Source organism: Temnothorax americanus, unplaced genomic scaffold (assembly GCF_048541705.1).
Source record: "Temnothorax americanus isolate GAGA-0224 unplaced genomic scaffold, ASM4854170v1 Scaffold65, whole genome shotgun sequence".
In the NCBI taxonomy this organism is placed as follows: Eukaryota; Metazoa; Arthropoda; class Insecta; order Hymenoptera; family Formicidae; genus Temnothorax; species Temnothorax americanus.
In genome coordinates, this window is record NW_027509787.1 from 597,501 (window position 1) to 624,197 (window position 26,697).

Sequence of the window (26,697 nt, forward strand, 5' to 3'; positions counted from 1 at the left end):
TTACAATATCTGCGTCACGTATTTTAACAAGCTCCAGATCTCGAAACGTTAGCGATGATGGTGCCGATGACTGCACGAGTCGCTGTATATCTGCATGTTTTTCGATGAATGTCACCTGTGGCTGTCAGCTGTCCGCCACGAACACACGAGCGTACGACCGTACGTACGCGGCACGGATAGTACAACGGGCACGCGGCACGAAGGCGCGCGGAACGAAGGCGCGCGGAACGGATAGTAGCGACGCGCGGCACAATATCGATCGACGAGATGGATTGACGCGCGCCCGCCACGCGGCGCATCGCCGGCCGATTCTCTCGTAAGAAAGATTCAACATCGACCTCTATATAAGGGGCACCTCAGCGGGGTTTCTCCAGCGATCCTCGTGAACGCCAGACAGGGTGTGCTGATAGGCCCTTATCATAATAACCCTTTTGAACGGAGCGTGCTCTTAGTGGCCTTCGTACTATACCTGCTTGGCAGGGCATTAACCGGAGCGTGCTCTTAGTGGCCTTTGGACTATACCTGCTTGGCAAGGCATTAAATCTCTTCGGTAAGAGTCGACAGACACCCTGCCGCGGAAGAGTTTTCGGGGTCGTAACGACCCAGCCCGACGGGCAACACCGTATCTGGTGGAGACCAAGGCGCTGCCTTCTCCTAGTCCAACTCTTGCTCCGTTTCCTGCTCCGAAGACCACGGTGGAGACCAAGGCGCTGCCTTCTCCTAGTCCAGCTCCTGCTCCGCTTCCTGTTCCAAAGACCAAGCCGAAGGATTGACCTGTCCTGACCTCCATGGTAAATACCCTGCCGTGGAAGTGCATCCCGAAGACCAAGACGAAGTGGAAGTTTACGCCGATTGCACACTGAGGCCATTCCGACCCAGCCCGTCCGGCAGCACTGAAATCGGTCGTAAACAAGGCGTCGTCTACTCCCAGTCCGATTCCAGCTCCAACTCCAGTTCCTGAGATCTCAACGAAGGATCAGAAGGAAGAAACCTTCCTACCTTGGAAACTTATCCCAATAAAGATCCAGACGAAGGACTCTCTTCCTTTCCCTAAGATAGAGACTTTTCTACCTTGGAGACTCATACCGATTGATCTACCAATCCTAGTTCCACGGATCCGACATCTTCCAATTCCATACGATCGGGGAAATTCTGTAGCCACACAGACGGACCACATATTTAAAACTCCTTCTCAACCACGTCGTCCACGTTCCTGACTGAGTCCCGTTTCGTCCACACCAAAAGGCAAGCCAAGGACTCCCGGACGGAATCTGGTAATATCACGAAAGAGTCCCCTTAAGAAGAAGAATTTTGTCAAACAACTTTTTCAAGAACAGTGATGAGAGTATTACATTACACAACAATAACTTACACTTACACACACGACCACGTACTCATACATATTAAAGAAGTTTATTATTTGTACATAGAGCATGATAAAATATAGTGAGATTTTACCTATATGAAAAAAATTCGTTATTGTGGGAATCGACGTACCTACCCTGATATCCTAACCATAACCTACCCCACATCACCCACGTTGCATGTGGCAGAATTATCCGATTGCCTCGGTTATCGCCAATAAGTATATCCACAGAGGACATAGTTCCCGCGCTGATTCCAACATCCAAAAATTTATACGCTGTTGATGTCAAGGCAAATCTTCTTCCCAAAATACGCGGCGTGTAGCGGGGTTTATCAAAACTGAAAAAATACAATTATATGTTCATAAAAGTTTTTTTTTTGCACAAGTATATATGAAAATTAGCGGTACTTACTCATTGTGCTGTTTCTCACACGTTTCGTCTTGAATCGGAACGTAGTTAGTTCGCATCGTGAGTGTTCATCGTATCTGGAGGCTGTTTATTGCAACTTACTCGAACCGTATCGAACTCTCGACTGCGCTCTAGAATCCTCGTAAACCATTTATACATACCCAAAACTGCAAATCTTGCAAAAATAGCGCCAATGTACGGCTGCTGCATGGTGATCACCACCACAATCCACATATACGTTAAATGTGATATCTTTGCCAAGAACATTCGTGATGAGATCACCTCATCGGGCATCAAATATGATTTCTTTTCAAGAGCATACGTGTCTCACGATGATTTCATCAAACACGTGCAAAACTGCAAATATTGCAATTTCGAATAAGTCAATGGAACGTTATTGTTTTTAAGAACATGTCGCGACGTGTCTCGCGATGATTTCATCGAACACGTGCAAAACTGCAAAATTTGCAATTTCGCATAACTTAATGGAGCGTTATTGTTTTGAAGAACATGTCGCAACATGTCTTGCGATGATTTCATCGAACACGTGCAAAACTGCAAATTTTGCAAATAGCGCCGATGTACGGCTGCTGAGATGAAATTAGATACGATAAGCAAACGATGTATCATTAGTAGAATATAAAATAACGAATCTGGAGGATACGCTTAATAGTCGAGAACTGGAAGTCGTGAGTGCAACAAATGGCGTTAGCAAGAGGATCGTGCAATAACATGGAGCAAGAGTTGTTGGAGCAATCCACCCTATTAAATTCGAGGGAAGACTTTGCCGCGTGGGAGCAACAATGTGACGAGTTTATCGCATCATTGGAAGAACAAAGCCGAATTAAGCGGCCACGATTATCAATCGATCAGTCATCGATCGGCCTCAAACAGTCATTGGTCGCATGTATCGCAAGACTCGAAGGTTTGAAAGACTTGGTACGTCAACGTTTCGTACATGTTGGTGCTGGATGCAGTGCGAGTGAGACAGGACTCAGATGGCGCGAGATAGATCCAGCTTTTGAAAGCCGTATATTGACTGGTGCGGTGATAAATTCCAAACACATCGACCCTCGTCAATTTCTTATAAATGCTAGAGAAATTGTACTCAGTCATGTGCGGAACGTCATGCAGCGATATGACAATGTAAAAATTAAAACAGTGTTTAATGGTGAATTTGTTGCGGGTGACAAACGCGCGAATAAAAGTATCGCAACGAGAAACTATGAACCCTTTCGCGAGTCCGATCTGCATGAGTGGTACAAGAGACACGTCATCGAGCCTACTTTAGCAAAGCTGGAGGATATCCAGGAACGTGATAGCGGATGGGCGTTGTCGCGTATACTCAATTTAACGGTAAACGTAAACAAATACAATCCATTGCACGCGGGGTGTTTTGTGGAAATACCGCAAGAAATTAAAAAGAAGAATGCGGTGATATACGTGCAATCAAGAGACAATGCATGTTTCGCATGGTCAGTGGTGGCTGCTCTGTATGCAGCCAAGAGACATACAGAACGGGAATCGTCGTATCCACATTACACGTCGGTGCTAAATCTAACGGACATTGAGTTTCCAATGACGTTGAATTAAATTAAACGGTTTGAAAATCACAACATCTCCATCAACGTGTACAGCATCGAGAAAAAAACAAGAAACTTGCTATCTTGCCAATACGTGTTACTGACCGAAAGATGGACAGACATGTAAATCTCTTGTACGTGCATGACGACAACGTGGGACATTTTGCATGGATCAAGAACCTATCCCGCCTCGTGAGCACGCAATTGAGCAAGAATACGAACAAAAAATACTTTTGCGATCGGTATGTACCTATAGTTCTTTTAATAATATATAAAATATTTTGTGTGTAAAAATATATAATATTTGCGTTTATTTTTACAGATGTTTGCACTACTTCAGCTCCAACGAGAAATTGGCTGCCCACACCGTCGACTGTCGGGAGATGAATGACTGCGCGATCAAGTTACCGAGCGATAACGACAAGTGGTTGGCCTTTAAAAATCACAACAGGAAGAAACGAGTTCCGTTTGTCGTATACGCCGACCTGGAATGTACCCTGGAGAAGATGGAAGCGGATCCGGAAACGTCCAGGTACACATATCAACATCATCGCGTGTTTAGTCGTTATCTATGTATCGGTTTCGTCGCGATAAGGATTGCGTCGCGTGGTTCGCCGAGGAGCTAAGACGTTTAGCTCACGACGTAAAGACCATTTTGTTTACTAATATACCCATATAATATAAACTGCGAATATTGCAACGCGAATTTTGTGAATTATCCGCAGAAAATTTTAATTTGCTGACAAGAAAAGGCGTATTTCCATATGAATACATTGACTGCGTCGAAAAATTGGAGGACTTGTGTTTACCATCGCGCGACTCGTTTTACAGTTCATTGACAGGTGACACCGTATCCGAAAGCAATTACGCGCACGCCGTCGACGTCTGGCAGCGGTTCTCCATTCGAACGCTCGGTGATTACAGCGATTTATATCTCAAGACCGATGTCTTGCTGTTGGCCGACATCTTTGAAAATTTTCGCGATAGTTGCGTCGCGAGTTATGGACTCGATCCGGCGTATTATTATACTCTACCGGGTTTTACGTGGGATGCTATGTTGAAGCATACACACATCAATTTCGATTGCTCACCGACATTGACATGGTCATGTTTATCGAACGCGGTATACGCGGCGGTTTGAGTCAATGTTCAAACAGATACGCACTGGCTAACAACAAGTACATGCAATCGTACGATCCATCGAAACCGTCGTCGTACCTCATGTATTTTGATGTAAATAACTTATACGGCTGGGCAATGTGTCAACCATTGCCATACGCAGATTTTAAATGGGTCGACAACGTAACCGATTTTAAAGTTATGGATGTCGCGTTGGATTCCTCGATAGGCTACATACTCGAAGTCGACTTGGAGTATCCGCAACATCTTCACGACGCGCACACTGACCTACCGTTCTGTCCGACGCGCGATAAACCACCCGGCAAGCGGCAGGACAAGCTCCTCGCAATATTATACGATAAGAAACGTTATGTAATACATTATCGCAACCTGCAGCAGTGTATGTACTCGTCACGGTCTCCGTATATCAAAAATTCACCGTATACTGAAATTCGCGCAATCTCCATGGCTTCGCGATTATATAGAACTTAATACGAAATTTAGGACATTGGCCAAGAATGATTTCGAAAAAAATTTATACAAATTGATGAACAATGCAGTGTTTGGCAAAACCGTGGAGAATGTACGCAATCACGTTGACGTGCGCCTCGTGACTCATTGGGAGGGTAGATACGGCGCGGAGGCAATGATTGCGAAATTAAAGTTTTATAGCCGAAACGTCTTTTCAGAGAATTTAGTAGCAATAGAAATGCGAAAACTCGAGGTGAAGTTCGACAAACCAATCTATGTGGGTATGTGCATCCTCGATATATCCAAGACATGTTTGTACGAATTTCATCATGAGTACATGTTACCGTTGTATCGTGATAAGTGTAAAGTCACGTACACCGATACTGACAGTCTCATTTATCACATCGAGTGCGACGATGTGTATCATATCATGAAGCGCCACATTAATAGATTTGACACTAGCGATTATGCGATTGATAATGCGTACGGTATCCCACTCGTCAATAAAAAAGTTCCGGGCTTAATGAAAGACGAAAATAACGGTGCGATAATGACCGAATTCGTCGGGCTTAGAGCAAAGATGTACGTCTTGCGAGTGGACGGTAAGAAAGATACGAAAAAGGCTAAAGGTGTTAAGAGTAACGTCGTAGCCAGGTCGATAACGTTCGACGATTACACGCGGTGTCTGCGCGACGAAATTGAAATGACGCGACAGCAAACCTGCATAAGATCCAAAAAACCCGAGGTATACACCGTGTCCGAAACGAAAATAGCTCTAAGTCCGTACGACGATAAACGATACATTATACCCGGTTCTACCGAAACGCTGCCATGGGGACATTATAAAATACCATTGTAAATATATTGTAAATACCGCTGTAAATATAGTGTAAATACATTTAGATATTTAGGAAAATAAATGACTCATATGTATATATGTATATTTTTATACTGTAATAAATTTTTACAATACATTATTCTTGTGTATCCATGAATTGTGTGAATTATCAAATCCTAACCACTTTACATAAACTTCATTCCCTCTTTTGCGCAAAACTTTTTCAACGAGATACACGTCGGGATTAGCAACGCGATGTAACTCGTATTCGTAGAAGCCGCCGGCGACGGGTTTTTCGCAGGAATCTTCCAACAGATACGTCACAGGATTAGTTTTCTGCACTTTGAATATTCTAAACACCTCCGTGGTCCAATTTGGCGTGTATCCTTTTTCGAAGATTGTCTTGAATTTACTCACGCGTACCGAATCGCCCACTTTAAATCGCGCTGGAGCAGCAATCTTTACGTGGCTGTACACCGTTGTTAGGAGCTTGTCGGCGATCGCGGGGGAAACATCGATGGGTCGCATGCCGATAGTTCGATGCTTTCGCGCGTTGTAATCCGATACGAGACCTGGCAGCGAGTCGATCCATTTGTAATTTCTATTGCGCGTAAACATTTTCCACATGTTGTTCTTGAGCGTGCGATTGAATCGTTCGACGACCGATGCCTTCATTACGGAATATGTCGAATAGTGATTGACATTATGTTTCTTCAAGAGTTTCTGCACGTTTGTGTTGTAAAATTCTTTCCCCTTGTCAGTCTGCAGATTTTTCGGACATCTGCCGCCGTCTCGAATTATTTTTGCAATTGCCGTGGTAACCTCGGGTCCACTCTTGGTCTTGAGCGGTACGGCCCATGCGTGCTTGCTCAGCACGTCGATAACGGTGAGTATGTAGTGGTAGCCTCTGTTAAATCGCGTGTATGGTCGCATCTCGACCACATCCGCCTGCAACAGGTCATCGTATCCGCGTACTATGACGCGTCTTCGAGAAAAATTTCTTCTCGCAGGAGCGTGTAATTCTTCCACCAGCCGCCGTTTCTTAGCTGATTGCTTCTTACCAGCCATGACGATGACGCGCAACTGACGCAGATATCAGATGTACATTCTTATCTATTCGCGATGATTCGCAATTACATCTTGAATCATTTTTTGAAGTTCGTTTAGGGTAATTTGCATATTATTCTGAAATACAGCAATCTTTCTCTCCATTTCATCCTGTCGATCTTCCAAAATTTGCACGCTCTGTTGCACGTAGCGTTTGTTGGCTGCATCGCCATCATCTACGGGCGGCGCTATCCGTCGAATCTTGCGCGATTTTGCGTCCAAGTCGGTGGCGACCATGCAAAGAGCGTTATCTCGCACGTAATTTCTGATTAATCCTCTCCATTGATAGTACGGTTCCGCACCGCCTCTTCCGAGCGATATACCAAACTTGTTGATCGGCATTTCGATGTTGATTGAATGACTCGCTGTCGCGCCACTTAATTTATAATAAGTCCAGCCTCGCGAAGTTCCTCGATAATCGACAGGATTTCGTTATCGTGACCGGTGTGACCCGCTAGGCGCGAAGCTTCGAGCAATCGGAGACGATCTACAAGCTCGTTGGGATCGTCCCAATGAACATAGTCGATCTTGTTGTCGTTTAATGTCATGGCACGCGGTATACCTTTTCCAGCTTTTTTACCTGAAATCAGCGGCCCGATTATATGTGTGTACTTGTATCCCCCATTGCCCTTTATTTGAGCGTGAGCATCATAATTGCGTTTATGAACACTCGTCATCAACAGAATGCTCTTGTACGTTTGCATATCGTCCTCCGTGTAGATATCGTCATCGGGATATTTCTTAAAGATTAATTCGAAAAGACCGCGTGTGCCATTGTATCGTATGCCGTCGATAATTATGTTGTCCGCATGGTTCACGTCAAAACGTTTATTACCGAGCATCATTCCATCGTTGGTGAATTTAACACCGTACGCGATGTCCATACCGCTTTCTTCATCGCCGCTCAGAACTGCCCCGATGTACTTTTGGCTCAATGGACCCAATTGATCTCGCAACGTTTCTTGACCCTCAGATGTTTGCAACTGCTGTTGAACGGACATCACGAGTGGGTCATTCATGGTTTCGAAAACATCTTCGTTTGCGAGCACTGTGTGTTGTACGGAAGGCGCAGAGGTTATCGGTGGTTCATTCAATGAACCTTTCGATCGACTCGGTTTACGCGGTTGTAAAGTTTTTGTTATTTCGCTCAAATTAGATGGCACATTTATCGATCGTTTCAACGTAACCGGAGTTGAAGCCATTACAGAGTCGTTAAACGAGGCGTTTGGTCGTTGTCGTTTGAGCTTCGGCTCATCGTCTTCCCACGCCGTTTCAGATTATGATTTGCGACTGCCCGCTTGATCTTACAATTCGGCGGTATTTATAATGTCGGAAACGACATTCCGTTGCTAGGTTCGGACTCTCGAAATAGCGTTAACCTCTCGCTGTCAGCGCCTTGCGTTGGCCTTTGCATCAGCGCTTTCGGTCATTCCGGAGTTGAAATGGAGATTTTTAAGCGTACGGCGCAACTGAACAGAAATAACGCAACACCTACCTACAGCGCGACGCCTATACCACATATCATCTCGTCTTGCCAAAAATCTAATAATGGTATCATAATAAAAATTCACATGGATGTATTTGGCATTTGACGCTCTTAAATTAGAAAATGTGACAAATCTAAAAAATCTGATTACGCCATTGTAAAGAGCACAAAAAGCCATAAACATTTCGTACAAATGTTTTGTCGTTACGCCTTATATTTTCGAAGATATTTGCTAAAAACTATAAAATCCGTTATTTTTGAGGGGTTGTTTCAACCCCTAAACGTCGAGATGCGCCGCAAAAAAAAACACGTGTCTAATGTTTTTTGATGCTCTACAACATATCCAAAGCGCATCCAAATCGGGTAGGGACACTTCCGACCGTTCCCTTGTAAGAGGTCAGGTTAATAATGATGTAAATAAACCTGCCAAAACTATCCAAACATTTATTATACATTCAGCTTTTGGTAATTTTAAAAAAGTAGTTGCTTTAATATCAGTAAAAAAGCAGAATGGTGATATGTTGACAGATCTAACAAAATAGGTAATTAAACTAGTTTAGGAGTGTAGATTTCAGATAATTGTTATTATTAGATAATAATAGAATAAACCAGAGTTTGTTTAATAATTTATCGGATTCCACAGGATTTCAAATAAATAATCCATTTTTCCAAGAACAGCCGATATTTTTAATGTATAATCCAGTACATATTTAACATGAAAACAAATTATAATAAGAGCGTGTGTGTAGTCAAAAAAGCTTACTTTTCTGATTTAAGAAAATTATATGTTATTGAAACTAATTTAGTAGTATAAAAAGCATGTAAATTAAATTATAAGTTACTTTATCCAACAAATTTAAAGAGGTAAAAAGTCATATTAGTAGACAACATTTTTCATGATTCTACTATTTCTGCTTTATTGACTGTTCCTACCGTTCCTACACAGCTGAATTTTTAATAATAATACATAAATGATGAAACCCTCTTCTAAAAAGGAGATGTAAAGTTTATTGTTGTCGCTTTTCCGCGATGCCGATTGGTTCTCTTGCTGCGCTTACTTCATTTGCAGCTGTCATTGTATATTTTGACAGTTGTGTGTATCAAGGAGTTAATAGTGTAATAGTAATAGCATAATGTTAAAGCTAAATAGCGCGCGCGAGGCGCGCGTCTGTAGTGTCTAGTATTGTATATATAAACAACAAAAGTACTTTAAAAGGTATAATAAAGATAAATGACTTATGTTTACAGACATAAATGATGAAAGATTTGAATTTTTTGATCAATTTCTTCAATGGCTAAATATTTGGAAAAATTATAAATTTAAATGGTGGTCATTTGACAAATGATATATTCCAAGCATTGTATCAAACAACCTTTGTCTTAACTATAATGTCATCAAATTTGCTTTACAAAAATTAAAAGTTCCATATGTTTTGGTCGATATAGACAGATGTCTGGCTGTAGTTACAATGTAAAAGTTACATAAGTTCTGGAAGCTGAAAAAAAATTAAGGATTATATATATATATTGTTACGCCCGTGCTGTCCTCGTGTCGCGCGTATATGCGAGTCGTCCGTCATTTAATGTCGCGTCGCGAACCGTCCTTAGTGACGGATGCTTGTTTACTAATATTGATTGCGTGATGCTCAATTAACTATTGATTTTCCTGATACCTGATGTTCAGATTTACTCTGGGACGCGTCTCGTTCGGACGTGTCGTCCCGAGCTCCTCTATTATACCGAGAGTCGTAATAAAGAGCTACTGATTTTCTAAACGAGTCATCTTATTTGTGCGAGAGTGTCGTGACACGCGCCGCGAGTGTGAAAGTGAGTGATTGTGTGGCGAACGCGCGGTCGAGCGCAACATTTTGGGGGCTCGTCCGGGATCGAACGGATCGATCGGACGAACGAGGACTAGACGAGCGACGAGCGACGAGCTTCGATCTCCTCATGGCTGCAAGGAAACGACTCCGAGTAGCGACTCCACAGTCGGATGCTGCGGAGATGACGTCGGAGGTGGTGACCCTCCAGGCGGTGATTCGGGAGGTCCGGCTCCTGCGCGAGGAACAGGCGCGGAGAGAGAGGGAGTACGCCGAGACGTTCCGCCGGCAGGAAGAGGAGCTCCGTCTTCTCCGAGGGATGAACTCCGGCGCACAGCTAAGTCACTCTTATAATAGAGTATCTGGAAACTCGGGGACGCGAGTCGCGAGCGGCGCGGGGGCGCGGGTCATACGCGGAAGTGTCGCGATCTCGAACGGCGCGGAAGCGCGAGACGCGCACGCGAGTGAGGGGGACGCGATCCCGAGCGGCGCGGGGACGCGAGACGCGTACGCGAGCGAAAGGGGCGCGATCCCGAGCGCCGTGGTAGCGCGAGTCGCGCATGCGGGGGATAGAGACTTGAACTCGAGCGGCGTGGGAACGCGAATACACGCGAGTGATAGTGTCGCGGTCGCGAGTGCCGACCTGGGGTATAAACTGAAACCCGACACGTACGACGGAACGACCCCGTTACAGGAATATTTCTCGCAATTGAGTTTGATCGCGCGTGAGAACCATTGGGATGCCACAAAAACGATCGCGTTGGTTTCGAGCCTGAGGGGAAAGGCACGCTCGGTCTTGGAAACGGTTCAAGATGTCGAGCGGTTAGATTTCGCGGAACTTAAAACGAAACTTGAGTTGCGCTTCGGGGAGGAACGACAATCACAGAATTGTTACGTCGCGTTTACGAGCCGTAAACAAAAATTCGGGGAGGATTTGGCGACACTCGAATCCGAAATTGACAAACTTTCATGCCTGGCGTACCCCGAGTGCCCATATGAGCTTCGCGATAAAATCGCTTGTGCGCAATTCGTTACGGCCGTTTCTGATAATTTTATTCGGCGAGCGCTTCAGATGGAGGGAATAACCTCCTTAATTCTGGCCGTTGAAAGGGCTAAAGCGCTCAAAGTTATCCAGGGGGATAATTCGGAGAGATACAGGGAGAATTTAAACAAGAATTTCGTGAAAAAGGGAGATAGAAATTTGGTAAAGAATGAGGAACGCGATGTCGGAGGAAAAACTGAGGAAAGGAATAAGGAGGGAAAGGGCCCGAAAGGGAATTGGCGAGGCAGTCGCGGTGAATGTTGGACCTGCGGAGAGACGGGACATTTTCGTTCCGAGTGCCCCAATTTTGAGAAAAATTAGACTTTATTTTTTATAGAAGTTTAATGTTTCATCAATGTTGCTGCGTGTTATGTTATTGTTTTGTTAAAGGGAAGTTTTTGTTCCTGAGAAATAAGAAAAGTATCCTATGGAATCTGAAGCAGTTCATCATCCAACCGGGACTTTCTTCTTAGAAGAAGCCGCTTGCCCACGGTTTTTGACCCGTGGTTTTCCCGTGGGCCATAGGGCGAATGCCGGGCGGGGACCTGGGGAGCCCTGCGGGGCGCAGGGTCCACGGGAAGTATCCCCCCCCCTTGTCTGAAGATTTGGGACGGCGTTGTGGGAAGCCGACAGCGAGGGATACGCCGGGGGAGCGGAGCATAAGTCTTCTTCGGACCGTGGAGGGGGAGCCTGGCCAGCTCGCCCCAAAAGAGGTTCGGGAGGAGACTGGCGTGCGGCTACCGGGGGCCAAGAGAAGCAGAGCCCGGTAACTTGGAGCAGCAGCTCGAGGAGGGCAAGGACTGTTTCGGCGCCCTGGGGCGCACAAAAGAAGCTACCGTTGACTACTTTCCCGGATTGTCTGGGGCGACAATCTTGGAAGAGGGGGGGTAGTGTTACGCCCGTGCTGTCCTCGTGTCGCGCGTATATGCGAGTCGCCCGTCATTTAATGTCGCGTCGCGAACCGTCCTTAGTGACGGATGCTTGTTTACTAATATTGATTGCGTGATGCTCAATTAACTATTGATTTTCCTGATACCTGATGTTCAGATTTACTCTGGGACGCGTCTCGTTCGGACGTGTCGTCCCGAGCTCCTCTATTATACCGGAGTCGTAATAAAGAGCTACTGATTTTCTAAACGAGTCATCTTATTTGTGCGAGAGTGTCGTGACACGCGCCGCGAGTGTGAAAGTGAGTGATTGTGCGGCGAACGCGCGGTCGAGCGCAACAATATGTATATACAGGGTGCCCCAGAATTCTTGGTACTTTTCTCATATTTAGATAGAGCGAGCCAAACTGAGTCGAAAAGTCATGTACCATTTTGCAATTTTCGCAATAGTTGACAAATTATTAATGATTAAAAATCGACGTATTAGCCCGCCCTCCGCCAAATTTAAATCCAAGCGCGCGGCGAGATGCGGCCGCCGGCGCGCAGTTGTTTACTACAAGCGGCGATGATTACGCACGAGTGGCGCGTAACGCCGGGCCCCTGTCCTAAGCGATGATATAGTTTATCACCTTTTTTAAATAAAAATAAAATTTTTTTAATTTTCTAACAACATAGAAAATTTTTTTGTGCGTACGTATGTACATATGTGTGCACATGCATACACAAGAAAATATCAATTCTACTGCTTAAAAAAGCGATTACTCAATTTACCTTTTTTTTTAGTAAGTAACGGTTGTCTTTAAGCAAGAATAGTTTTTTGATAATAGTCTTAAAATGTACACATTTTAGAAAGAGTTTTTATTATGTTAATTATGTACTCGAAAGAAAAATTTATAATATACTCCTTCAAAGAACATAATAAAATTTTATCAAAGAAAAGTCAAAATAATAAATAAAATAATATGAGGACCCTCGAGATTAAAATAGGAGAAGGCTATGAGGGTCAGACGCAGATCACAATGCGTAATATCAGAAATAAGTGATTTATTCGTCGTTTTGATACATTACATCGATCCGTACGTTTCGGCTCAGTTTTGAGCCATCTTCAGCGGTAGTTACAGAAATTAAGTTACACGTTCTCCGTACCGTATGGTGAGTTTACTGATTCAAAGTATCAGAAACATAGACCAATTGATCCATATCTGTAAATTTGTTCAATTAATGTTGAGATATTAAAAAGATCTCTTAGGAAACTCACCATTCGGTCTGAAAAACGTGGAATACAGAGCCATGTAGTACATAATGAATACTCTCTGCGAAAAGACTTGACGATCTTTATCGACACGACACATGCACAGCAATGATATGAAAGGTCTTGCAAAAAGAGGCATGTCGTAGGTCAACACACCGGCGAGGATTATAACAAAGCACGATTTGACACCGCCTCAAAATGACACGGATTTTTTGCATCATGCATATGTTACGGTTTTGAGCAAATTGTAATCCATGCTCATAAACTTTGGTCGTTGGCAAATCGGGGTTTTACTATTGGTACATGCAATATTGTGACGGTGTCAAATCGTGCTTTGTTATAATCCTTCGCCGGTGTGTTGACCTACGACATGCCTCTTCTTGCAAGACCTTTCATATTATTGTGTGTCGTGTCGACAAGATCGTCAAGTCATCTCGCAGAGAGTATAGATATTCATTATGTACGCATGGCTCTGTATTCCATGTTTTTCAGACCGAATGGTGAGTTTCCTAAAGGATCTTTTTAATATCTCAACATTAATTAAACAAATTTACAGATATGGATCAATTGGTCTATATGTTTCTGATACTTTGAATCAGTAAACTCACCGTACGGTACGGAGAACGTGTAACTTAACTTCTGTAACTACTGCTGAAGATAGCTCAAAGCTGAGCCAAAACGTACGGATCGATGTAATGTATCAAAACGACGAATAAATCAGTTATTTCTGATATTACGCACTGTGATTTGCGTCTGACCCTCATAGCCTTGACTTCTCCTATCAAAATAATTAGCAAATTGAATTTTTGTTTTAATTTTGTATTCTTAACTGAAGAACTGAATAATTAGAATGTAAAATATTATTTATTTTAAGTAATATTATCAAGAAAACATTTTTTGTAAAGATCATCGTTAAACTGAGTAATTGCCCTGATAGCACAAAAGGTTTCACTTATGTTTGCAGGGACGTTTCAATGTCTCAATTGTGTATCATTACATTTGTAATATCTCTGGGACCATCTTTTTTGAAATATTGCAATTGCAGTATTTCTGCAATCATCTTAATTGAAACCTTACATTTGAAATGTTTCTACAATGTAGTATTTTGCAACATTACAAGTGTAAAGTATCTGAAAGGTTTCTGAAACCTCAACTAATAAATGAGCATCGTATGCCGCCAAAATGCATCGCGCGCCGCGCGAGACCGGGCCGGGACGGTGTATACCTTATTGAATGATGAAAGTGAACAGCATATTTGTCTACCGGATCAAGATATTTGTCTCACGTAAAAGGTATGTACAATACTAATAATTAACATATAAAAATACGATAACAAAGTCACATGAAATATCGATGGCTTGTTATTTTCAATAGAAAAGTTGTAAATCAGTCGATTACGAAGAAAATACACACATATATTTTTTGTCCGGAAGAGGTTATCTGAAATTGGTAATACAAAAGGAGAGCTCACGCCTCAACTATTTTCCTGAAACTTGACAATATATTGTGTATTTTTGCATGAAACGAAAGAATTTGGCAGAAAAAAGCGTCGCTCTAGCTGCCCCGCAAAGCGAGATATCAATCGTTAAAATTCAGGTTAAGATAACCGTCATACCGACGAAATTTAGCGACATAAACATGTCCCGTGGCCACATGCGCACTTTTCATATTTGCATAAATGTATGTTGTTAAAGCAGAGAATATAGTTGGTATATAACTATATCTCTGCTTTAACAAAAAGACTGCAGTTCAATATATCAACGATTTATTGCCTTAAACTGACTTTTTTTCCTTTATTCGTTCATACGTGTACAGGGCTCACATAGAAATTTAATTGGCATCCAGTGGACGTATTCAACAGAAGGTATTCAACAGGAAGTAACAGATGTATGTGCAATTTTTATTATAATAAATATATTGTGTTATATGTGTGTGTTGCATAAGTATACAATATATTTGTGATCATGCTATTAAAGTTTTTTTTTAAAGTAGGAGTTAACTCGTCCAAAATTAAAAAATGATAATAACTTTAATTGTAACACACATATGAAGGACTAATTTTTTATTTAGAACTATATCTTATTGAATATGAGAATGCTCAGTATTAAAATTCTTCTTTATATACAAATTTTTAAAGTTGTACAAAATAATTTAACTTCTTATTTTAAAATTAATTAAACTAAAACATATTAAAATACAAAATTATTTATTTTTCTAATTTTTTTTAATTTTCTAATAGTACTCTTAAGTTTTTATTGTTTCAATGTCTTAAAAAGGAAGAATAATAATTATGTTATATTATATTACAGGTTTGTATTATTATATTCGTTTACGGTAAAAAGATCCAAAGAATAATTTGCAGTGAGTATATCACATTTTTCCAATGGATAAAAAACGGAAAAGATTTTCGTGTTATTCTCAACGGCATATTCGAAGACTCGTTGCAAAAAATACAGCTATAGATTTAGATGCCATATCTGAGCCAACACCGGGTTGTTCTTATCATATATCTTCCGCTGATGAGAACAGTCCAGAATTAATATCTCAAAATCAAAATGATAGTACCAATACGATTCCAAAATCAAGTACTGATTTGGATGATAGTGACGATGACAATTTATGCAATAATTTTGTTGAATCTGATATCGTTAATAATATAGATTCAGCTGGCGAATTCGATAATGTAGGATCACCTCGTGAAGTTGAGGATTCACAGTCAGAAAATGAAATTGAAGAGTTCGAGTTAGAAAGTGAATTTGCGGATGAAATTGACAATCAAAATTTAGAAAATTATGATAAATTTAAAACAGATTTGTGTTATTGGTATATAAATGACCGTGTATCGCACAAAACTCTAGCTAATTTGTTGGTTATTTTACGGAAACATACAGGTTTACCATTTCCCAAAGATCCGCGGACTTTGCTAAATACTCCCAGAAATATCGAATGCATTCCTGTAGAAATGCAATACTATCATTTTGGTTTTGAAAAAGCTCTTAAGAAAATGCTGCGGGATTATGTACAACAAGTTGGTCCGACTAATATTCTTAGGGTTTTTATAAATATTGATGTACTGCCAATTGCAAAGTCTAGTAATGCTTCTTTGTGGCTTATATTGTGTTCAAATTCTGTAACAAAATTGGTATATATTGTTGGAGCATACTATGGCGAAGCAAAACCTGCAAATAATAATGTTTTCCTGCAAAAGTTTGTTGATGAAGCAACTTTTTTAATAAATAATCAATTAATTCATGACGGACAAAAGATTGAAATTAAGATACATGGTTTCATATGTGATGCTCCAGCTAAGTCTTTTATTTTAAATACTAAAAGTCATAATGGTTACAACAGTTGTACGAAATGCACTATTCAAGGAAAGTACATTAATGGACGAATATGTTTTCCCTCAGTAAATACCGATTTTGTTTTAAGAACTGACGAAGATTTTATAAATCATAAATATAACAATTATCAGACAGGAGAAACATATTAAATAACATTCCTAATTTTAAACCTGTAACAGGCGTACCACTAGATTGTATGCATCTAGTGTGGTTAGGAGTTGTCAAGGAAATAATTTTACTTTGGCATGATGGACCAAGTTCGGTGAAACTTTCGAATCACATGAAACAAATGATATCAGAAGCGTTAATTAATTTACGAAATACAGTGCCTTCAGAGTATAATCGAAGACCGAGATCTTTAAAAGATTTTAGATTCTGGAAAGCCACCGAATTTCGACAGTTCCTTTTATATACTGGTCCGGTTGTGCTAAAAAATATTTTAAGAAAAAATGTTTATTTAAACTTTTTAAGTTTACACGTTGCGATGACAATTCTTGTAAGCCCAATTCTTTCAAGACATACAGGTAATATAGACTATGCGCAAAGTTTACTAGAGTATTTTGTCAATACATTCAGTCAAATTTATGGTGAACAATATATTTCTCATAATATTCACAATTTATTACATATTTGTGCAGACGTTAGAAAGTATGGACCCGTAGATGAGTTCAGTGCGTTTCCATTTGAAAATCATATGACATATATTAAAACATTGATTCGTAAACCAGATAAACCTCTTCAGCAACTAGTAAAACGGTACGCCGAAATAGAAATGTTGGGTTTAAAAGCCTCAAATCCTGTTAACTTTGATGATCACATGCGATTCAAGAAATCTCATGAAAACGGACCTCTAATTGATGGATATAATGTTGCTTCTCAATTCAAAATGCTTCTTTGTAATTCATACTCGATCCACTGCGATAATCAACGAAATAATTGTGTACTTTTAGAAAATGGAAACGTAGTTTCAGTTTTAAACTTAGTAGAATGTGAAGATACCACAAAATTAATTATTGGTAAAAAATTAAAACACATTAAAAATTTGTACTTGCTACCTTGCGAATCAAATACTTTTAATATTCAAATTGTGATTGAAGAAGATCGCGTACGTGAATGGCCGTGTGAAAAAATTTAAGCTAAGATGTGGAAAATGCCTTACAAAGATAACTTAAGCGTTGTTTTTCCTATCATACATACTGTCACGACTTTTTCACTCCCGAACCGCTCCGGGGCGTGTGCCGGATCAAAAGGAGTAAGGAGAGCGGAATGACGGGCCTCTCCGACGATTCCCTCGCACCTCCGACACTTCGCGAAACGAATTTACCGTTGGGCGCCAGACGCGTCAACGCGCGTCCGCGAAATCGCGAAAAAAAACCAACACGAGACGCAAAGCGAGACGTGCGGATGTGCGAGGAATCGGCTAGCTCGACCTAAGGGCTGGGGCGGGGGTGAGGAAGGGCGGCGCGATATTCGGCGGGGTGACACGCCATAAATAAGGCCACGAACTCAAGCAATTAACAAATCAAAATAACATTTATTCGTTAGAAATTCACGCGTGAACCAATAAAAGCCGAGTCGGCTTCGGTCGGTCAGACAATCATATCCTCAGTCGCGCGAGCGTCAGAAATGAAACAAAAGAAGTAGTAATAGCGCGGACACCAGAATAAACGAGGTACGGCGTTATCGTATAGTAACGCGCAGAAGGCGCTGCGACTATCTCAGAACAGTATATGACAAAACTTACAAGTAATATGGAACATCGACGGCAAACACGAAATAAACACGGAATTAGAAAATAAGATCTCGCAGGAAAAGTCGCGACAGGACAATACCTCACGCTCGGAGTGCGTGAACGCAACGCCGGGAGTCGCGCGAGAATTCTGTCGCCAATTATCTTAAGCCTAACGCAAGTACGAATCGTGGCGTAAGCCACGTCCCAACGTAACGAGGATCAAACGCAACACAATAACGCGAGATCAATTTCGGCGCGATCGCAAGGAGACGCGAAATACTATAACAAACGCGAAAATACGGACTTAATCTAACGCGAGAAACGACCAACGGTAGCGCCAGTCATTCGGGCAAAGACAATACTGTCCTCAGTGATTTCCGAACGCGAAAATGAGACGCCGAGGCAATCGGCGTAGCGCGAAATACTGGAAGAAACGCGAGGAAAATGTGCGGGATTACCGCGAGCAATAATAACACGCAATCACCGAACAACGCATCCGAACATAACTACCCTAACACGCACGATTCTCTGAGGCAATTAGCCACTCACAGACGGCCGATTAACGCGAATGATGTGCCGACGCATGCGAAATTCTACAAGAGCAATGCTTGGTAATTTGATACGCCGGGAACACGGAAGGCGCGAGGCACAACCACGAGCGCGGACATTATGCGAAACGGACGCGCAGCAACAGATTTCGCCACGAATCTATCGCGATCTCCAGAGGCTCGCAATCGCGTCTTTACTTCAATTCCGCGGCCACGATACCATCCCGAGGCCCTTCGCTCTCGCTGTCGATCGCCATTCGATACGCGGTTTCAAGGGACCGCACGCGTCGCGATATTACAACGTTATCCCGGACGAGAGCGTGCACCGGAGGGCGGCGTCGTGGCGTTACATTTTGCGATTAATTACTGCGGGCAACCTCACCGATGTGATGTCTCCTCGTAGGGCTCCTTGCCGTCACCTCGTACGGAGGATCGCCGCAGCGCAACAGATTTTCCCGACTCGGGGCGGCTATCGCGTAGTTTAAGAAAACGTTCGGACTCGCCGACGGACGACCAGAGAGTGTCTCGCTAGATTCGCTCGATAACGGAATCGATGCGGCACCCTCTTCCGTAGGGGCGTGCCAACCAATCGAGAGCGAGCTTGCAAGCTCGCGCGATATTCTAACGCAGGATCGTCGTAAGGTGGATCCATCGGGGGCGCGCAACGGTCCCTCGGCGGCGTAGCGACTTCTTCAATTTGTCCCCGGGCAGCGGACTGGACTTTGTTCTGGCCGGTGTGCCTCCGGTTGCCTTCGGGGCGGTCATCAGTCACCCCGCGGGCCGGTATTCCGTGGAGGCAGATTGCTGAGGCCGGGTTTTCCCCGGTACCTGGGGCCCCGCTATCGGCGGCCTTGTCCATCGCTGCCCCTTTCGCCGCACGCCTGCCGCGTTGCTCTCGCCGCCCGTGATCCCTGTAGTTTCCGCTCTCGCCACCCCTCCTCGGTCCTTGGTCCTCCCGGACCCCTTTCGTTATTGGTACTCCCTCGAAGATTCGCCGTGGTGTGGGTGAGGCGCCGCGCGCATTATAATTACACATGAAAATAAAAGAATAGTCAAAACGCGGAAACGATATCGACTTTTTGGCCTCTGGAAATCTCGTCGTCGCCCCTCTGGCTCGTCCCTGGGCGCAAATTTCCGCGCCTTGTGACGGCGGCGGGGCGCTGCCACGAAGCGGCGGGCCGCAACGTCACAATACATAAAATATATTTTATTCGTTTTATGGAAATTTGACTTTTGAATTTATGTTCAAATTTATTTTAAAACGTAATTTAACTTTAATTGTTATAATTGTTTCTCGTGTCCTGATTTTTTATGTAATGAGTTAAGGATGTTTGGATAGCAAATTTAATATTAAAATGTATTTGTATATTATATATAGATACATATTACTGTTACAATTTATATTACATAATTAACAAATGTAACAAATTTCTACCCATTCTATCTTGTCTTGCGTAGTAATAAATGTATTAATGTATGTCATATAGTATAATCTACTGTGATTCGATTCGATTCGAATTCGAACTATTCGCACACCTCTATATGACATACATTTTGATCAAATACAATTGGTCAAATTTCAACCTTTAATTCTCAATCCTCAATCTCCAATGCTTAGTCTGATACTAACTTAATATTGTTTTGTAAAGCTAGATTTATTTTAATTATTTATTTTAACTGCTTTCATAGGTAGGATATTTACAGGAGATTGAAAATGTCGCGATTTACAATAGCGCTTTTTGATGACAGACTGCAGTTGGTGCCATCATCGTGGTTATTTAATAATAAAACAATGTGTCACTGGCCGCCTTACACGAACGAAAAAAAAATTCGGAAAGCAATCATGGAAGAAGCCAGTCCTGATTGTACTTGAACTGCTCATAAAATTCTGCGCGTTTTTGGGACCTCAGGTGAGTAAATTATTTTACAATTTTAATGTATGTTATTTAATATTGAGATTTTATGTCGTTTTCTCTATTAATTTTCAGGTACGTACGCATCAGGGATTGAAAAAGTAAAACTTGCCCAAGAATATTCCGACTTGGATATTTCCGACATCGACATTTCACATCAGAAACGTATACCACGCCAAAAAAAGACGTCTTCAACTTCTGACAACAGCGATCAAAACAATAATAGTATTTCTGAAAATCAACAAGTGACTAAGGAAAAGTCACTTCCAGTACCACCATCATTGTCAAAATCGTTTATTGTCAATAAACCTGAGGTAATATTTTTCGCAATAAATTTCTTTACAGTTTTTAGATAATTAAATCGAGTCGATTTAATTCCGGGGAGGGAAGGGTTTTTAATTCTAACAATTACTGTGTTTTAAGTCCGACAAATAATCGGCGCGCAGTTCGTTGGAAAAATTATATGTATATATATAGACATATATGTATACAGAAACTAATATAAGGCTTTCAAAGACCTAAGCTTGGATCGCATGGCTTTTGATTCTAATGTTCGTTATACGATCCTATTTCTCTTATTATTATTTATTCACGTCGCCTGAGAAAGACGTTTCAAACTATTATTAACCGGCTATTGCGATAAATATTACCACATGCCTCGGTGGTCGAATTGGTACGACGCCCTACACGGAATGAGGGAGGTTCCAGGTTCGAACCCTGGCTGAGGTAATATTTTTCGCAATAAATTTCTTTACAGTTTTTAGATAATTAAATCGAGTCGATTTAATTCCGGGGAGGGAAGGGTTTTTAATTCTAACAATTACTGTGTTTTAAGTCCGACAAATAGATTTTTAAATCTATTATTAATAGATTTTTAAAAGGTACTGGACAATAAAATATTAATTTTCTACAATTTTCCTAATATGTTACATTTTATTATTAAATTATCTTATACATATAATGTAAAATAAAATACAAAAAATTGCCTTTAATATATTAGAATTCCAGTTACTTAAATTGTTTGATTTTTTGTTCGAATCGACCGAAAGCTTTTGAAACGATGAAATAATGAACTAATCATCTTACATCTTTTATAGTATTTTGGATATTATATTCAAGTAACAACAAAGCCTTTTTATAATACTTAAGATGCATTCCGTTTCACACATGTTGTGTATGAAGCATATTTATCCTTGTTGTTCACCGAATGTTAGATAAGAGTAGATGCATCATGCGCGTTAAGCGTGAAAAGGAATGAAGCGCGAAAAGGAATTTTAATAACATATTCATATAAAACAATACATTATACAGATAACATATATTTGATGATGGTATTCTGATTATTGGTCGAACAAACTATTCATTGCCTGAACTTTCGTTGAAAGCGGAGTCGACTTGTACACAAAATGAAAAAAATTATAACTTTGATTATAATACATATTAAATAATTACATAATAACCAATTTTTGATTTAGAAATAGTATATAAAATACATGTGAAAAAATAAAAAAAATACTGAAATTCTTAATTATATATATAAATTTTTGAAGTACAAAATTAATTTAACTTTTTTCTCATTTGTTTAAATTTTTTATTACTAAGTCATCTTAAATAAATAACATGCTCTTTCGTTATTTTTATCACATTATTATTTTCATTTTCAGTAAACATCAGAAGACAGCGGACGCTGATGATGATGCAATATAAATTTTAATAGTAATACTATATAATAAATAATATAATAAATAATATATTATTATAATAAAAAAATATAATTAATATAATATAAATATATAAATGTATAATCTGTTGAAATATTATACAATACTAACCTATTTCTACAAATAAAAAAAATAAAACTATTGTGATTTAATAAATTATGTTTTTTTATTAACAATATTTATTCCCGCATATATACGTTTTTTTACATTTCTGCAATGATGCAAGTGAAACCAAATAGGATATTGCACCAACCTCACCGAAATGTTCAAGAAACATTTCTGTAATATTTCATAAACGTTTCTTGCGGACCGAAGCGGACATTTTGACGTTGCTGCAATTTTGCAGAGACGTTTCAGAGACATTACGCAACATAACTGTAACAGTTTCAATGTTTCAATGTTATGTTCCTACAATGTTGCAGAAACTTTGCTGTGCTATCAGGGTGGTTTTCTTAGCACTAGAATGATATTTTATTACGTGTGCGTATACGGCACGCTATTTTACTATTTAATATCATCATAAAAATTCTATCAAATTAAATCGATACTTAAAGAAGAGAAATTATTATTATGTCTAGACATACTTATAATTTATCGAATTATTATTAAGCTATAATTGAAAATGCAGAATTACAATTATGTCTAGACAAAATATTAATTCTGAATTTATTTTACGTTATGACATAAAAAATTTTCGGGAATTAAATTATGTACATAATTTAATTCCCGTCAAGTCTTTTCGCAGAGAGTATTCATTATGTACAACATGGCTCTGTATTCCACGTTTTTCAGACCGAATGGTGAGTTTCCTAAGAGATCTTTTTAATATCTCAACATTAATTGAACAAATTTACAGATATGGATCAATTGGTCTATGTTTCTGATACTTTGAATCAGTAAACTCACCATACGGTACGTAGAACGTGTAACTTAATTTCTGTAACTACCGCTGAAGATGGCTCAAAACTGAGCCGAAACGTACGGATCGATGTAATGTATCAAAACGACGAATAAATCACTTATTTCTGATATTACGCATTGTGATCTGCGTCTGACCCTCATAGCCTTCTCTTATTTTAATCTCGAGAGTCCTCATATTATTTTATTTATTATTTTGACTTTTCTTTGATAAAATTTTATTATGTTCTTTGAAGGAGTATAAATTCTTCTTTCGAGTACATAATAAAGACTCTTTCTAAAATGTGTACATTTTAAGACTATTATCAAGAAAATATTCTTGCTTAAAGACAACCGTTACTTACTAAAAAAAAAAGGTAAATTGAGTAATCGCTTTTTTAAGCAGTAGAATTGATATTTTCTTGTGTATGCATGTGCACACATATGTACATACGTACGCACAAAAAAATTTTCTATGTTGTTAGAAAATTTTATTTCTATTTAAAAAAGGTGAGAAACTATATATATCATCGCTTAGGACAGGGGCCCGGCGTTACGCGCCGCTCGTGCGTATTAATCATCGCCGCTTGTAGTAAACAACTGCCCGCGCGCCGACCGCGGGGCGGCCGCATCTCGCCGCGCGCTTGGATTTGGCGGAGGGCGGGCTAATACGTCGATTTTTAATCATTAATAACTCGTCAACTATTGCGAAAATTGCAAAATGGTACATGACTTTTCGACTCAGTTTGGCTCGCTCTATCTAAATATGAAAAAAGTACCAAGAATTCTGGGGCACTCTATATATATATATATATATATATATATATATATATATATATATATATATAAAAGTGTCTTGGGGATACACTCTGGTAGATACGGAATGGTAAAATACAGTAAAGATATATTTAACTCAGATATTGAATTTGATAAAATTTCAGAACGTTGTGAAACTGAAAATAAGCTTAACCATGTCATCTTAACTGAAGATTATTTAAGCATACAAACAAACAGATAACACAGTGCTTATTTACATTGCTGGTTATGCTATACATTTGTTCAAAACAACAATGTCAACAATGTAAAACTATTCTTCGCGAAAATAAGAGTTGTTGCTATTAATGATAAATATTTTGATTATTTGCAACAAGAAGATCTTTCAGTTCCTACAGACACTATTTTAAATATCGGCAATCATATAATAGCTTTGATGAGTTGCTTAATTAGTTTCGAAAAAATATGAAACTAAATTTTTACAACAAGCTTCACAAAAAGCTGTTTTAAAAATTTCGACTAGAAAAAGTATCACAGGAGATTCTTTTATAAACAAATTTTTTTAAGAAACATGCGTTTGTGGAAAAAAATACCAAAAATTTGCTGACGATGTTATTAATAATATAACTTGCAATATATTGCTAAACACAATTATCCTAAGCAATAAAAAAGGCCATTAATTATCCCTCAAAAGTAGTCAAATTATGAAGAAGGAAATAAATGTAACGATGTTATTAATATAACTTGCAAGATATTGCTAAACACAATTATTCTAAGCAAAAAAAATGACATCGCTCAAAAGAAATCAAATTATGAAGAAGGAATAAATATAAAATTGTTTGAGAGAGAAAATACCAAAATTATAAATAAATATAAATATTTATATAAATTTCGATTTTATTAATCTCTTAATATATACAACCTAATTTATCAGATAAATTATTAACTTTTAGAAAGTAAATTGGTGTTATATTTCAAAACTGTATTCAAATTATCAGCCTTTGTTTCGTCGTCTGCTTGCAATGTTGTCAGATTTAATGGTACGGTTTATAACTGATAACTAAAAGTTACTAAAGGACGCTATGCCAAAAATATAAAAATTCAAAATACATATTCAATTTCACAGATAACCAATAAACCACAACAATAAAAGAACAGTGATTACGCAATCCCGCGGAATATCTTTCGTCGCAATTGATCGGTATATATTGCTTCGATGTTGAATCTTACTTACTAGAGTCCCTTTATAAGAGTCTGGACAGACTGGTCCTTATTTTCATTGGACGTGCAACACCATGGCGGAACCAATCACGAGCGGTAAAATAACGAGCCTTAGGAGCCTCTCTCAGGGTGCGTATTTTACTTACGAGTAACGATACCACCTAGCGGTGCTACTCGAAACTACACTTGACAGGAGCGTATGATACATTGGGTCGCTCGTAATCGCCCGTTAATTTTTCTAAACTTATTAACAATACGACACGATACAGTGATATATCCCGAGAAAAAATGGGTATAATATGGTCAGATGTAAAAATATTATAGATATGAAAATTATTATAGATATGAAAAGATCTAATAACATATGTAATTTTATATGAAATCATATGTCATCAGATCCGAAATTTGGCGCGATATAATCTTATCGTTATATAATCATATTTGGCTTGACCTTATTATATAAGAGAGCAGATCTGGTCGAATATGATTATATAAAGATAAGATCACATCACGCGCTGTTTTAGACATTCCCAGGTAGCAAGATGTCGTCATTAATAACATTGATTTAAGGTCATTTCTCGTCATTTGACGTCAGTGGACTAAATAATGACGTAAAATAAACGTAATATTTGTGACGATATATTGTCGTCATAAAAATATCGTCATTTTATCGTCATTTTATCGTCATTTTTAAGTCATATTCAATGATTAATATTGAAAATTTTAATTATAAATAATAATTGTAAGTAAATAAGTATATTAGTAGAACATATTTTAGTTTTAAACAAAATAAATTAATTAAAAGACGGCGATACGAGTAAAGCGCGGTACGTGGTGCGCAAATAGAGAATTAATAGTTACAGAATACGCTACGCTTATGCTAAGGTGTGCATTTTGTGTGCGATGGCCTTTATGCTTATGTTTATGCGCTATGCAAGTTTGTCTGAATTGAGCTTTAAGCGTGGAGCACACACTTCTGCACAACGCATAATGCGTAAGCATGAGAAAATTGATTGGTCCATACACATGTGCATAAGGAAATAGACCAATCAGTTTTCTTATGCTGACGTATTATGCGTTGTGGAGAAGTGTGTGCTCCCCGCTTTAAGGTGCGAATTCATGGGACGCTCGTTTCAGCGTATCGCGAAATCACGTGATTATGCGCTG

At 39.7% G+C, this 26,697-nt stretch overlaps 1 protein-coding gene and 1 long non-coding RNA gene across 2 annotated transcripts in view; both read left to right on the forward strand.

The window, feature by feature from the left end:
• Positions 1-26,697, forward strand: part of LOC143905661 (uncharacterized) — a 256,879-nt gene that overhangs the window by 220,380 nt on the left and 9,802 nt on the right. The window lies entirely within an intron of this gene.
• Positions 14,489-16,920, forward strand: LOC143905668 (uncharacterized). The gene is made up of 3 exons (XM_077421224.1): positions 14,489-14,672; positions 15,196-15,267; positions 15,690-16,920. The coding sequence occupies exon 3, from the start codon at positions 15,764-15,766 to the stop codon at positions 16,871-16,873; it is 1,110 nt and encodes a 369-aa protein (XP_077277350.1). The 5' UTR covers positions 14,489-14,672; positions 15,196-15,267; positions 15,690-15,763; the 3' UTR covers positions 16,874-16,920.

Coding starts and splice junctions, on each gene's coding strand:
- LOC143905668 (XM_077421224.1), top strand. CDS start 15,764: ATGGATAAAAAACGGAAAAGATTTTCGTGTTATTCTCAACGGCATATT.